This window comes from Anas acuta, chromosome 1 (genome assembly GCF_963932015.1).
Source record: "Anas acuta chromosome 1, bAnaAcu1.1, whole genome shotgun sequence".
In the NCBI taxonomy this organism is placed as follows: domain Eukaryota; kingdom Metazoa; phylum Chordata; class Aves; order Anseriformes; family Anatidae; genus Anas; species Anas acuta.
The window spans coordinates 157,470,850-157,485,826 of record NC_088979.1 but is presented as its reverse complement, the minus strand read 5'-3'; the positions used below and the strand labels follow the sequence as shown (position 1 = coordinate 157,485,826).

Genomic DNA, 14,977 nt, shown 5'->3' with positions numbered 1-14,977 from the left:
CAGACCTTTCTGTCATTCACTTCAGACAACAAAGCTACTTTGAATTGGGGAATATGTCATCATATAAGTGAACTCTTGGGAAGCCACACATGTGGGAACAATTAAATGCTCCAGTTTCTTAGACTGGTTGGAGGCTGCAACAAAAGCTTTCACTTTCATGAGGAGGATGTGATAATGACTGGTTTTCACAAGTTATATTCAGAGTGGTTTTTCCTTTCCTAATAACTGTGCAAATCCGCTGGTTATACTGGGTTCAGTTATTCTTTCTGTCACTGACCACATTCCTACATTGTGTTCAGTGCAGTCTGACATAACTGGAAGGCTCAAAATTAGTGCTTGTTTTAGTTCTTCAGGTTATGGGAGGTTTCACTTATTGGATGAAAACCTCTAAAAGAGCAGAACTGCAGTGCAGAGAGAATCCAGGCGATCAGTGTGTGCCCCATGATAAAGCCACTATTGCATTGTGGGGGCATTTACAAAAAACTACATTTCAAAACTGAAGTAGATCTTCCTAGAGGCTTGGTGTGTAGACAGTAGAAAAAGTTTGAGAGAGGCTTTCTCTGAAAGGGGATTCAAGTTGAGAAGTTGATTTCTGCTTTGATTGTTTTCTGGGGCATCTTCCTCTCCAGACCACAAAAGAGCCCGTTGAGTTTGTCTCCCTAAAGACAGCCTGTGTGAAAGTACTTCCTTCCCCTAGGGTATCCCCCTTAGAGATGTACTGACCTCTGAGAGTACTGAATCTCCAGGACTATTTAGTTACCTGGTAAACTGAGCAGACCTATCTTAAAGATCTTTCTGGAAGGAAAAAAAAACAAACAAACAAAAAAACACAGGTGCAAAACACCCCCTTCTCTTCTGCCAGTTCAGAAAGCACAGGGCTTAATCTGACAGGTGTGATTTCTCTGGGCTTAAAAATCTTTGGTATCATCACTGATTGCAAGATACTGTGAGATTCTGTAGAGGTGCTGGGGATGGAAGGGTGTGACGCAGCACACAGCTGAGTGTGGCACCAGTGGAGATAGAGCACAGCTGTTGAAGCCAAGCTGTGGCCGAGTGTTTGTAGCATGCGTGGCTTCCTGGAGCAGCTCTGCTGTGTCTGCTTGGTTCTGCTTTTCTGCTGTATGCATTTACCCCGGGCATGCAGCCTGGGTAGCTGTCCCTTTCTCAGTAGTCTGTGACAGAAACTTGCCCACTGTGGGCATAAAAGGGAAGAGCAGGAGCACGTGCTGCAGTGACATCGGGAGGACGATGGTCCAGGCAAGTACACACAGCTTCCAGACCAGAGTTTGTGTGTAGATGTAAACCGCTCAAGTGGAGAAAACATATCATAACATCCTGATGGGTGGAGCTGGATTACTGGATTAGACACAACATTTGAATTTATGACTAATTTGATGCCAGAGCAGAGACAAAAGATAGGGAGGTATGCTGATTTAACCGTGAGTAATGCAAACAACTGGAACGGCGCTCCCAAATTCTTCAGCATAGTCTTCATCTGCGTGGTTTCTCTGTTCAGTTCACCCTGAAATAATTTGTTACTGAAGGGATATTCTAAAGGTTTGCTTCCATGCTTAGGGAGAGACTGACTGGGCACAACAAGTGGGAGAAGTGGCAGGATCATTTAGACCGGCTTTAGAGAAGTCTCTCTTCCTCTGCTATGCTAATCTCAGACTAGCCCAGGCTAATGTGGTGAGAGCACCCTCCCTCTACAGGAGTAACGTTGTGTCAACCAGTTACAGACTGTTATGTGGGGCTGTTCCAGCATCTCAAAAAAAGAAAAAAACGTACACATACTTTTACTATATGAACCATAGATCTGGGATTGCAATGAAGTATTGAATGTTTTAATATAAAAAGAATGTTTGAGTTTTTGAAGAAAAGTTGAAAAGACTGCGAAATTGAACCCTGAAGGCCGCACTAAGCGTAAATAATGCATAGTGACGGATCTGCTGATAATAAAGCTGTGAAAAACTTTGGGTAAAAAAAGTCCCCATTAGAAGGGGGACATCATTGCACTTCTGTTCTTTTTACATATTCTGTAGCATCTGTAGTTTATCTGAATATTAGATGTAAAGATGACCATTTTCAAATAAACAGGGCACTAAGCAACCTTTTCATTTTGAAAATTAATTGCTACTCAAAAAAATGTTTTTACTGATCTTCCCCCACAAGCTGAGTGTGAGATGTTACTTTAGTAGGTGAAAAGGCAGTAAGTACAGGGAGCTATGGCTAGTTGCCTACAATTTTAATTTTATGAAATTTATTAATACAATTTGAATGAGCTCAGAATAACCCCTCTGGACTTCTGGTGAATAAGTTCTCCTCATCAACATAGGTGTTTTTCCTGTCCTGCTTTCTAGGAAAGAAGTCGTGTTAACACTTCCCTGGATAGCAAGAGCCTTCCCCTAGCTGAAGCAAAGGAGCATTTAAGAGTGATGTGTTTGGTGCCTGGCTCATTCTCCCCCTCCGATGTATTCCTATATTCTGTGGTCAAAACTCATCACTTCTGTCTAGTCAAGTCAGAAGTCTGCTAGTGTCAGAAAATAAAAGGCATGCTGGAAGGAATAACTATGTTATCACCACAATAGTATTCCACGGGATCTGTCCATGCTGTGCTGGCATTATTAAATTTCAGAGGATTCAGCTGGGGAGCAGAAAAGTGTGCTTTTCTTGGTTTCATGTTGCTTAGTGTAATTGGAGATTGCCATTTCTATCTGCGACATCCATGTTTTCTGTAACAAGAAAAATAATCTGTAAACCCAGGCAGTCTGCAAAGTTCTAGTAATTCAGACAGATGAACGCCCGTGAGCTTTCAGCTGTATTTGGTGTTTCTTCAGGCCCTTGCTCATAATTCCTGAAACAAAAGTGAGTTTTCCTTGAGCCCCAACACTCCCCATTGCGAAGGCCACAGCACATCACTAGAATCTTTCTCTGGAGCCAGAGATTTCCAATGAAACTTTACTTTTTGGTATAAAGATGGGACTTTAATGCTCTGTTTGCTTGAAATTTTGAAATTTGCTGCAGGCTATTTCACCTGTTTTTGTGTAGCATTTATTAATTTAATGCTGTCCCTGCAGTTTGGGCTCCCTGCTACCCTGATTAAGACAGCTCCAGTGCTATCAATATTGCAAGTTGTTGGCCCCTCTGAGGTCTGTCATGTGCTGCCACATGAATTTCAGTTTCCTGCACCATGCTGACAGCATTCATCTCTACATCCCCTATCATCCAGGTACGAAGGCAGGGGGTAGTGGCTGGAGAGAGGGGTTTAAATACATCAACGTAACTTCTTTCTGTGCTAGTCCAGATGGTCTGGGTCACAGAAGCTGAGCTGTCTCTGAACTGCTGTGATGAGACGTTGCAAATTGTTTGGCAGCAATACAAGCTGGAGGTCTAGCTGTGCTTCTGCCACCCCAGGGTTTTTGTTTTGCCTATTCAGTGGCTGCTCTCCCTGCTGTAAGGCACAAAGAGTCCCTGGGCTTTGATGCAGGGCATAGAAATGCATGAGAGGCAGCTCTGCTTCGTGCTACTTTAGGATTCATAAATTTTGTTATTGACCCATCTGGTTGCTTCCTATGTGTGTTCAAACCCCAAACAAGACAAATGCATCACTTTGGGAAACAGAAAGCAGAGGAGAGAGATTGCATGCTGGCTTCAGTACAGGTGGTTGCTCTGGCCCCTCTAGAACTGCCAGCAGAAGAGGGGATGATGAGCTGGGCAGTGGTGGTCGCACAGGGTTGGCTGGGCAGGAGTGGTCCCTTATGAGTCAGGGTTTCAAATGTTTAGGTTTTTGTGGCTCAGAGAGGAGGACAGGGAAGAAGGGTGGGGCAGCTGCATGGAGTGAGTAAGAGCAGCGTATTTCAGTTCTGTGTTTTTGTGTGTCTGAGAGGGAGGTGGGAGTGGGGACAGGTGTCCGACGCATCTCCATTACGTACATGGTGAATACTCAGGCAGCAAAATCCAGAAGATGTGCTCCGTGTGCAGTCAATGCGGAGCTGTATTCTGGTGAGCCAGTGAACATGGGCCTTGTGAGCGAACACAGAGCCCAGGCAGGCCCCTCACAACACTGGGAAAACTTGGGGGTGGCCTGCAGTGTAGCAGGCCTCTGCTTGGGATGACTCAATGGGAAAATGGCACCTACGTCTTCATTCAGCTTACCATCTCTCTTGTGACGTGGTTTATCCGATTAAAGGATCTGATCAGAGCTGGCAACACTTAAGGGTATTTTTTTCTTAGAGCACAAGAGCTTTCTACTCCCATGTGTGATAAATATTCCAGGGAAGGTAGGAAACCATCATGGCTGAATGAGGACCTGCTGGTCAAACAGGCAAAAGGAGGAAGTGCACAGATAGTGGAAACGTGGCCATGTGCCTTGGGAAGAGTACAGAAACACTGTCTGGATGTGCAGGGGTGGGATCGGGAAAGCTAAGGCACTGACTGAACTAAACTTGGAGAGTTGTGCAAAGAATAACAAGAAGGGGTTCTACAGGTACTTTTATTCAGGTAGATAATGGTGGGACAAAGGGGGAATGGTCTTAAACTGGAAAAGGATAAATTTAGATTAGATGTTAGGAAGAAATTATTCCCTCAGAGGGTGGTGAGGCACTGTCAGAGGTTGCCCCAGGGAAGCTGTGGCTGCCCCATCCCTGGAGGCTGGATGGGGCTTTGGGCAACCTGGTCTGGTGGGAGGTGTCCCTGCCCATGGCAGAGGGCTGGAACTGGGTGGGCTTTAAGGTCCTTTCCAACCCAAGCCATTCTATAATTCTATCTACCTCAAAGTCCTGATCTGATGGCCCTCACAAATATCAGTTGTCTTAGGAAGATCATCATCCTTTCTGTCTTGCAGATCATTATCAGCTAAAACTGTGAGGCCAAAACTTTGCTAAAATTAGTAAAGTTTGTTTTAAAAAACATGCTGACTGTGCTGGGATTGGGTTTAGGAGCAGAAATATAGTAGTTTATCCAAAACCGTGGTGGATGGGGTCTATGTTTCTGAAGAATCAGGGAGACAAGTCAAAATGCTGTAATGTTACTACATCCATGTGAAAAGAGACTTTCAGTGCATAGATAAAATGAAACTGGGAGAAGGTGGTTGTTACCTGGCATGAATACTTCAAAAGGGAATGGTAATATTTCAATCACAGGAGATGGTAACTGCTTCTTAAGTAGATACTTATTCCAAGTAGGAACCAGTGGCTTGGAAATGCAAAGAATTCACTTATTGTTTTTTCCCTGAAAAAGTCTGTCTACTGTAATTTATTTTTAAGAATTAGTATTAGTGGTAGTCAGATTTTTGTGCATTAGGTACTAGAGAATGAAATTCAACTTACAGGAAAAAAAAAACACCCAAGCTGTGAAGTGCCTAGCACACTTTCAGATGTTAAAAACAGCACTGCTGGTAGAAGTGTGATATGGTGTGAAAGTGAGGGGTAAATTTATATAACAGTAGAATTAATCATGCCATCTGTTCAATCTGAAACTGCAAAAGTGTGCTGTGCATAGATGAACACAATTTTCTGATCTGGATACTACAGATATGAATTGGGGGGACTGTTTTGTTTTTGACTTCTCTGGAGGAGCTGACTGTCTTCATTTCTGTTATGCAAGAAGTGTCATTTTTTTTTAAGCAAACAGAAATGATGTTGTTTTTCAAAAAAGATATGGCTTGCTATCAACCCTGATAGAAAGTTGGTACATGTTCAACAGTAAAAATTCTGTAGCAAATAAAATGTGTGAACCAGCGCTTTTTTTTTTTTTTTTTTGGTATGTTTGTTTTGGTTTTGGACAAATGTCACAACTTTAATAGATTCTTAGCACAGCATGGCCACTTTCAGGCTGAGGTCCTCCTCTAGGGCAACTGTAGCTGTGTAATTACAGAAGAAAAAAAGATGTATTACTTACCTTGGCAATCTCTGTTTGTGTTTGTAGCAAGAAGACTGCTATGCACTGTCGATACCTATTTTCATGCTGTATTAGGAAAGCATTTCTCAGGCTGAAGACTGAAAAAAAAAATGTGAAGAAATTATATAAATTTCCTCATGCAGCTGCCACTCCAATTTCATATCACAGTCTACTAATGGCTGAAAATATGATACGTGTTGTCATCTTTCCTGATTCTTAATAGGGCAAGGCACCCTTCTGGAGTTAATTTTTGTTATATGGGAAGCTTTGTTAATTCAGAAAGTTAATTCTGCTTGTACTAGTTTTATTTTTAATACAATTTTTACTCAACCATTGTGTAGCTCAGTTGCTTTTGAGTCTTGCTGAGGATTGTTAAAAGAAGCTTCCATTCAGAGCAGACTAAAGCATAACTGAAGCTAGAGAAGTACAGGTATCGACAACTTTTATCTGATTTCAAATATGTCCATTTGAAGGCTGCTATGTAGGGAAGTGGCTGTGCTCTCACACTGGTGTTGGGCTTGGTCTCTCCCTGGAGTGTATGCAGGGTGCAGTGACCCATTGCAATGCAGCAGACTCATTTGGCATTGCTTTTTGTGGCCAGTATACATGTACATTGCTGTAAATGAAGCAATGGTGAGCAAGGTGAGGGGCTGCCCCCCTGCAAGTGGCAGCCCTGAACCCACACAGCCAGGAGAGAGTACAGATCGCAGACCTCAAAGCATTTCTGGAGGATAGAGTGTCCTCTAATCTTGGTTTTATAGAAAAAGAAAGGAACGTAGACCATGTTTAACCATAGACTAGTTAAATTACTGTGGTAAATCAGTTAGCAGCAGAAATCTGCAGCAGCAGAGGGGGTACGTTACAGAACTCATGCCTTATGTCCGCTTGTGGACAAATGAAAATACATTTATTTTTTATTATTTTTTTTAGTCCTTAATATGAATTTGCTGGGTAGTGCTCAACATCAGACCCTCAGCAGTGTTTGTCAAAAGAGATTCTGCAGCTGTTACAATTACTGGTCTTATATACAGTGACAGACTGGTGGGTCTGGTGCCGTCGCACTTAGTGTAAAGCATTCTTAGTGGAGCCATAATAATGAATTGCAAAGATTAAATCCAGATCAGAACGTCAAAACAAAAATAACTTCCAAGTCAGAAAGTATGGTACTATTCATTGCCTTCAGAGATGGATCCCTACTATTACATGTAAAGTTGCATCTCTGGTACAAGGTCCTGCCATTCACAGGTAGTGAGTTTTTCCTCTTACCCCTTCACTGAAATGTGGAAGGCTTTGGGCTAGCAGTTTTGCTTGTTGCTTTACACAAAATGGTGAAAATGTGAACTGCATCCTCCCTGTAGTTATTTTTATCAATATTTTTACTATATTCCACTCCAACAGGTGTTGTATTAGGATGGGCCTTCCAAAGTGTAACAAGACTACAAGTAAATAATGGAGAATTGTGTGGCTACAGACAGTAATAAAACTGGTAGGAACATATGGGGAAGAAAACCAGCAATGAGGTCCAGAGCGTGGGGTAGGCCATAACCAGTGTTTAGAGCCTGGCTGGGATGCAGCAGGTGATTTTGTCTGTTCTGCTGCTTGTGGCTAGGTCACAGGGAGCCTGGTTAGAAATCCCTGAATATAGCAAATGGCAGCTAGGAAAAATTCCTCAGATATTATTCTCATATCCTGTGTGGCTTTTATGCACGGTGCTGTACATGCAAGCCGGAGGGCTGCTGCCATGTCCCCCCCAGCAGCCAGAAGCTGCTGATCCTGTGTTGGGCCTGGGCTTGGGAAGGGCCATGGGGCTGTTGGGGCTGCCCTGGCTGCCATGCTGCTGGTGAGGTGCAGCCACTGGATTCATACCGGGTTGGCAAGGGGATGTCTCAGGTGGCAGATGGCATCTGCAGGACGTTTAAAACAAGGTTATTCTCCTCTGTTTTCATCCACTTCTCATCTTTCTTCAGTTTCCTCTTATTGCCTACCTTCGTTTCACGTCAGTGTTGATGCTGAATGGTAATTACCCGAAGTGAATAGGTTATCATAAGTTTTATGGGCTCTAGGTTTCTTTTCCACGTCTATTGATTTCCTACAGAGTGCTCTAGCTTCCTGAGCTTTTCCTCCCTGTCCTTGGGGTTAGGATGGCTGGCAGGCCCTGGAGCCCAGAGTTTTGTATTTCTGTTTCTCTCTGATAGAAAGGAGGCTCCTGGGGTCTTGACAGTGTCAGGTCAGTGTCACTGAGGTGTGTGAGACCTTGTCCCAGAGGATCAGACTTGGAGGCCTGATCCAACCTCTTATTTGGTGACTGCATGGATGCTCCTTAGGCAGGGCAAAGCTGGATACTCTCTGTGGAGGCTGGTCCTCATTCCCTCTTCACCAAAGGGCACACCAGATGTTACCGGAGGTGGTTTTCCATGTCAATGTGTTTGGAAGCCTATGAGCAGGGAAGCATTGACTTAGGGTGGGTGATTTCCATCCTCTCAAGGGCCAGTGGGGAGGTGAGTCAGTGCAGCAGCAGGAGGTAGATCATCTCTCCAGCTTCCTCACATTTTGCTGCTGTACGCATAAGGACACCAAGGAGAGTAGTGCACTGTAGTGTTGGGAATTGGGACAACTGAAAAAATGTTTCATAACTACTGTGGGATTGACAGCGTCCTTTGGAAATAGCTCCAGGGACTGATATAGCATGGTAAGGTGGTTAGGGTAAGAAAATACTCGGCTCACGAGATAGAAGTCATTGGAGTCTTCATACCTTCTATGTGGTGAATATCTAGATCTGAAAGTTGCCAGTATGCATGTGAAAGTCACTGTTATAGACACTGCAGTACAAATGGATCTGTGAAGCCAACCAGTGCTGAGACATTGGCACCCCATGCTTCTGGGGGTGGTTTGTGGGCAAGCAGTGTCTAATCCTTTCACCGCTACATACACAAATGGATGAAGATGGTATTTATGAAAACATTCAAATGCACCCAGGCACGTACCTGTTACGTGGATGGGGTCAACATTTTTCAATATCAGTCTGTCCAGTGGGATGGGCTGGTCAAGGACTGAGCAAAACCCACCTTCTCTTATGAGCGACTGCAGCTCGGGAGTGAGGGAAGGACAGACAGGGATTATGCCTGTATCTGAGCCCCCGTATTTCTGGGAATAGAAAATGAACTTGATTAGCGGGTTGTCTGCCATCTGCTCATGAAGTAGAGGCAATAAACAGCCCTAAATTATGTACTTTGTCTTATCAAAGGTGTTCAGAGAGCTTATTTGCCTAAGCAACCCTAGATATCTTTTCTCTGAAAAACTTATCAGTATCCGGAACTCTCTTGTCAAGGTCATGGCCTGTATTAAAACAACACTATAGGTACACAGGCAGGAAACAGTCAAAGGTATTCAAAGATCCCCCCAGCCCCATTCTTTCAATATCAGGAGCTCTTCTCCCTTTCTTGGAAGTTATTTTACTATTAGCATAAGGAAATGTTGCCTGTCTTTCATGCCTATTAGTCATCTTGTATTTTTCTTGCTGAATATCAGCCTTCCAAAGTACATTCAAAATATTTACCAAGCCAGAAAATACAATAACGTCTGCAACAACATCCATTATTACCTTTTTGTTACGTTTAATTTTGGTAATTAATAGGAAATCATCAAATAGGAAGAGGTAGACATCAAGGAGTTTTGTGCTTTCTGAGGAAGAAAACAAAAAAGTCAGTTTGGCATGATTATTTTAAGGAATGCTAAGGAATTTCTAAATTGAGGCACATCTATGAATCATCTTACAATACTTTTTTTAAAAAAAAGAAGCATGACTTTCAGCATAGTACACAACTACTCATCCCCTGGTCTTCACTCAAATACAGTGCTTGTAAGTCATATACGCCTTTTGATGATTTTGGCTCTTAATATTTGTACTTTGTAGCAGTTACCACTTCATTATGCAAGAATAACTACTTGCCTTCCAGTAAAAGTGATCTGAATCACCTGCAGTTCCTATGAATACAACAGCTGACATGCTACGAATCAGCAAATTCTAACCAGTAAACAATGAAATTTCTGAAAATGTCAGAGAGAAAGAAATAGTGAAGTATTGGTATCTAGAGATATTTGTTTGCAGCCCTCTGCACAGACTTTCACACTGATGAAATGTTAACTGATAATATCACAAAGGCTTTTCAAAAACTATACAAAATAGAGTTGGCTTATCTTTTCTTCCTAATTTGGAGGTTGTGAGGATGCAAGGAATATAACAACAGATGTCTGTGAGAATGGTTCTAAGTTTTTAAGGTTGATCTCCATGCCTTGATGAAAATTCAAGTATTGTTATTATATAAATAAGGGAATAATTTAACAGAAGCAAGAGAACTTTTAATCAACATGCTGCTGGGAGTCTGGCTTTTAGGGTTACCAGGACGTTCTTTCCATAACTGGATTTGCAGAATTTGGTCCTTTGATCTCTTCCCTGTTTACAGTTCCTCCTACCTCTTTCCATGAACCTATGTTTCATCTCCCTATTTGGTCTCAACTTACTGCCCTATGTAACTTCCAGAATTACTTCTCTCTGCTGCAGGCTTTATGCTTTGTAATATCTCTGCTGACTGCTCTGTACTGATAGGGCATCTCTGGGCATGAAAAGCCTAGCTACTGTTCACTGCAAATAGGGATGCTCAGAGCTATTGCTTCCAGGTAATCTGCAGGATGATAAAATGCTCTCTTGCACGCTTGGTTCTGAAAGGCATTGGCTTGAAAACTCATCTCACTAAGATTGTTTAAAACATTTTCTATGAAAAGGAACTACCTTGAAGAACTTACGTGCTAATTGAGGATTCAGCAGACCAGTTATCATGTATTAGAAGTCTTTTGAAAAATTTCTGAAAAATTTTTGAAAAACTTCTGTGAGTTTCTGTGAAGTCAAAAACTTGGTATGGTGTTTTCCACAGCATCTCTTGTACAGCAGTAGGCTTTTGTGGGCATTACACATGAAAGAATTATTTGTTGCAAACTCTACTGCTGCAGACCAAATTTTCTGTTTCTTTGATCTATGCTGTGTTCAGAAAACCAACGAATGGCAGCAGTTGAAAGAGACCTCTGGAGGTCCCTGGCTGAACCCACCGCTCCAAGAGCAGGTCATTCAGTGTTTTATCCAGTCAAGTTATGAATATGTTCAAGGATGTAGACTATGCAACCACTCTGGTCTGCTGCACCAATATTTGACCACCCTAATTTTAGTAAGGTTATCCAAATATCTAATGGGAATACCCTATGCTGCAGCTTGCGTTGTTACTTCCCATCCTTTCACCGAGCAACTCTATTAACTTCCAAAAACTTTCCATGTTTTTCACAGAGTGACATGACAGCTTGATCTGGCAGAATGCTGATCGGGAGCTTTCTGATTGTCTTCTCTCTGACTCCCAGTACCACTAAGCATCAATTTTTGATTGCACTATTTTTAAATAGAAGCAGACAGCAGAAACACTTGCTTCCTGAAAATTCAGACAAAGCACCAATGTTTCTTCAAACAAGATTTCTAGCATTTCCTGTGTTATCTTCCTGATGCTAGGATTACCAAAAAAACATGCAATTGTGGTCTCAGAGATTGCAGTTTCATTTGAAGAAACATGGTTCGCCTCAAAGACAAATTTGTCTGAATCTGTTCAGAAGTATGACATTAGGACACACTTTTTGTTGCATAGCACTGTGTTTGAATAGTGATTTCATTTTTGTCTTGAAAGATATTTCATCTGGACAGGCGGCCAAATGCCAGGCACTTTTATACTGCAGATTGCAGGCATCTGGCTGTCTTGGGTAAGATTTATGCTTATACCTTCTTCTCCATTTTCTAATTATGTACTGCAGGAAGAAATGTAGCCCCCCGAAGGCTACCCTTACCTCACTGGATCATGTGCTGGTGTCTCATCAGAAGGGCAATGAGTGCAGAGGGGAGCACTGGCAGAAGAGAACTCAGTGGCTTTCTTCCTTCTCTGCCCACCATCCTCTAAACATCAGTAGCAATCTTATCTTCTGCTTTCCATGTGCCTGATGTTGCTGCACCTTCGCCTCTGCCACTATAAATCTCCTCACATGGGAGGAAAACCAAACCCATTGATCCATGGGCTGTGCCCCTTGACTGCTCCCTCTATGACAGTGATGGTGGGAGGCAGAAAATTTTGGGTGCTCACTCCCTTCACCTCTGCTCCTATTGAGGTGGTGAAGGAACTGTAAGGCAGAGCTGGGCTCGTTTCTGCCAAGGCCCTGCTATAGCCCTGCTGCTTCCAGTGCCCTCTTGGATGCTGGTCTTCTCCAGGCATGGAAAGCAATCAAACTGCCCGGGCTCTGCTTCAACGCCCAAGTGGGACCTCAGTGCTACACGTGGAATTAGGGGCACGTCCTGGGAGACTGCTGGTAATGAAAGGGAAGGCACTCATCTTGTTTACACATTACCATCTTGTTCCTAGATGTCCATCACAACAGCAGTCTGGGCAGAGATAAGTACAAAATAAAAAAAAAAAAAAAAAAAAAAAAAGGAAAACTGTCTGGACTTCTGGACTTTCCTGTAATTTTAAATACAACATTTAACAGATGTGGTGCCAGAGAGGTGGGGTTTGTTGACATCAGTCCCCGGGTATGTGGGGCAGTTTGTATGAGACAGTCTAAACTTCCTGATGTCCTTTTGCCACATTCTTGAACTCGACAGTAAAACTCTCCCTCTGAGTGACAGATGTAGGCAAGTCAGTCTGATTTCCTCTGCATCTGGCAGATTGAATATCCAGATGTGACAAGAAACAATCATGCAAATTACTCATCCTTTTGGTAGTTTGGGTATTTCTTGGCCTCTAACTATCCGTATGTTTGCTTTTTCTTCCCTGCATCTGCCTGAATACTATCACAGAGGTTCATTCCAGCCCTGCCATAACAAAGCATAATTCTATTAAGCCAGCGCCTATTAGAGAGACATTTAGGGCCATTACCTGCTAGTGTTAGTCTCCCTTCATGGAGGAGAAGTCTGCTCGCTGAAGACAAAATGTTTTCACTGCTATTTTCTCTCAGGTTTTGTTTCAAGCACTTGACCCCAAAAAGAGACAGAGAGAGAAAAATAAAACAGGGAATTTTGCGTTTCTGATTACGAACTGGGAGGCACCCAGCAGTTAAACAGACAACATCTCCTGTTATATCAGCCTAAATTCACCACATAGCTGATAACTGATTGTGGCTGTGTTTCATCAGCAGTGCTTCTCTTTAAATGTGTTTAAGGTTTTGAAATGTTAAGCTGTATTTTTTCATTTCTGGAGTGAGTTTAATGTTTTCTGCAGTTCTGCACACAAATAGATGTAATCCTTGAGGTAAGACCCACTTGATGATGTTACCATAATGCTGGTTAAAGTATGTCTGTCTGGGTAAGGGAGCAACCACAGCAGAAAGGTGCATCTGTTCCCAGAGACGCTATCATTTTCTGTAATGGTATTCAAGTAGGGATTTCTTTGGGTCATCTTGAGGAGTGGAAGAGGAAAATAATTTCTGTTTGCTGTGCTGCTTATAAAAGGTATTAATAGTTATATTTATCCCATTTCATTCTACCCTCTAAAAGTAGACCCTGGCAAGTCCTCCTGGTCGTACTCCCTCTGATGCTAGCAGAGAGCAAGCCATGCTGCCATCCAGGGGACTGTGCGTAGCCTGCACATTCAGCTTCAGCATTTGCAGTGCTCAGGCTGCTCCTGCTAGAGCAGAGTCACCCACAGCAGCTAGAGTATAGGCAGACAGACAGCTTTAGATAACACTGTAAAGATAGGAAACTGCCTTCTTTCCACAAGGAAAAATGCCCTTAAGGTGCTTACCTCTGGAACAAAGAATCTCTTGTCGCGATCCCAGATTTGAGGCCAAATTATGACCTCATGCAGCTGCCGGAACTTCTGAAAGTTGTCCAGCCACTTGACTTTGCCTTCCAGATCCCCTGAAATATGTAAAGCATCAGTTACTGCCAATACTGGCAAAAATAGGATTGTTTCTAGAAGATGCTGAATACTGATTTTCTTCAGTGGAAGCCAAAAATTCTCATGTATGAAACACTGGATGAAGTCCTCACCTCACTGAAATCAATGACTAAACTCTTCTTAGGTCAGCAGAGTTTCCCAGCAGACCCACACCATACATGTATAGTGATGAAAACCACCTTATTTTTCTGAGACCTGTTCTGTGCTGGGTCTTTTTGTTGTGTGGCTGTAAGGCCAGGCTCCTCACAAAATCTGTCAATAAGAGAAAGGATTCAAGTCTCCTGTAGGTGGTAATTCTGCCATTGGAGTATTTATCCAGGAAGCAGGAGCAGGTTTATCTATGTCTGGAAGACATGTGCTTTGTCTCATCTTCCAAAGAGACGTTTAAACCTTCAGCCTCCAGGATGGGGGGAAGAACAGCAGCGTCCAATCCTTCAGAGTCACTGCTCCATGAGCAGTCCTTATTTGTTTTTTTGGACTGGACCCAAAGAGGACAAGAGCTTTAATCCTTGCTCCAGAGACCCACTTAAATTTAGTGGGTACTGGGGAAACACCTGGAGAAAAACCCTGCCATTTTTCCTCCACAAAACTCAGCAAGAGTAGGAGCAAGGATCCCTCTCTCGCCCAAAGTTCAGCACTTGGAGGTCATGCTGAGGAGCTGAGAGGTCCAGACTGGGCAGCAGTGACCTCTTGCCGTGTACTTCCCTGTCCCTCAGGGCATGCAGCACCCTGCTCTGCAGGTGGGGATGCGGTGCTGCCAGGCGCCTCTTCCTGCCAAGACTGGCAGGCTGGGCATTTTCCCCACTGCTTGTCTTGTCTTTGATTTGCGTGGGCTGCGATATGACTTTAGAGAATAAACCTGTCTCCTGATAGGAGACCATAAGGCACTTACAGCTGTGTTTATGGCTTCCTGAACAAGACTGAATTAATAATTTAATTGCTTAAAACAGGATCCAGGAAAGAAAAATCTGCCTGGACCAATCCCTCCTTTTTCTACAGTAAGTAGGAAAAATCTGTAGCTGCAATAGCTCTTCTGCTACTTTACATGGTAGGACCCTGTCATTTAGCAAAAGGTCACTGGCATAATATCCCCCTTGTGA

General features: G+C 43.0%; 1 protein-coding gene across 1 annotated transcript in view; it reads right to left on the bottom strand.

Moving 5' to 3' along the window:
• Window positions 1-1,136: 1,136 nt before the first annotated feature.
• PLEKHG7 (pleckstrin homology and RhoGEF domain containing G7) overlaps window positions 1,137-14,977 on the bottom strand; it is a 32,267-nt gene continuing 18,426 nt past the window's right edge. Inside the window, exons 11-16 of the mRNA XM_068668185.1 lie at window positions 13,722-13,837; window positions 12,858-12,951; window positions 9,500-9,579; window positions 8,883-9,042; window positions 5,899-5,996; window positions 1,137-2,732 (exon numbers count right to left, since the gene is read on the bottom strand). Of these exons, the coding sequence (XP_068524286.1) occupies window positions 2,625-2,732; window positions 5,899-5,996; window positions 8,883-9,042; window positions 9,500-9,579; window positions 12,858-12,951; window positions 13,722-13,837 (656 nt within the window). The 3' untranslated portion in view covers window positions 1,137-2,624. The remainder of the gene's footprint in view (window positions 2,733-5,898; window positions 5,997-8,882; window positions 9,043-9,499; window positions 9,580-12,857; window positions 12,952-13,721; window positions 13,838-14,977) is intronic.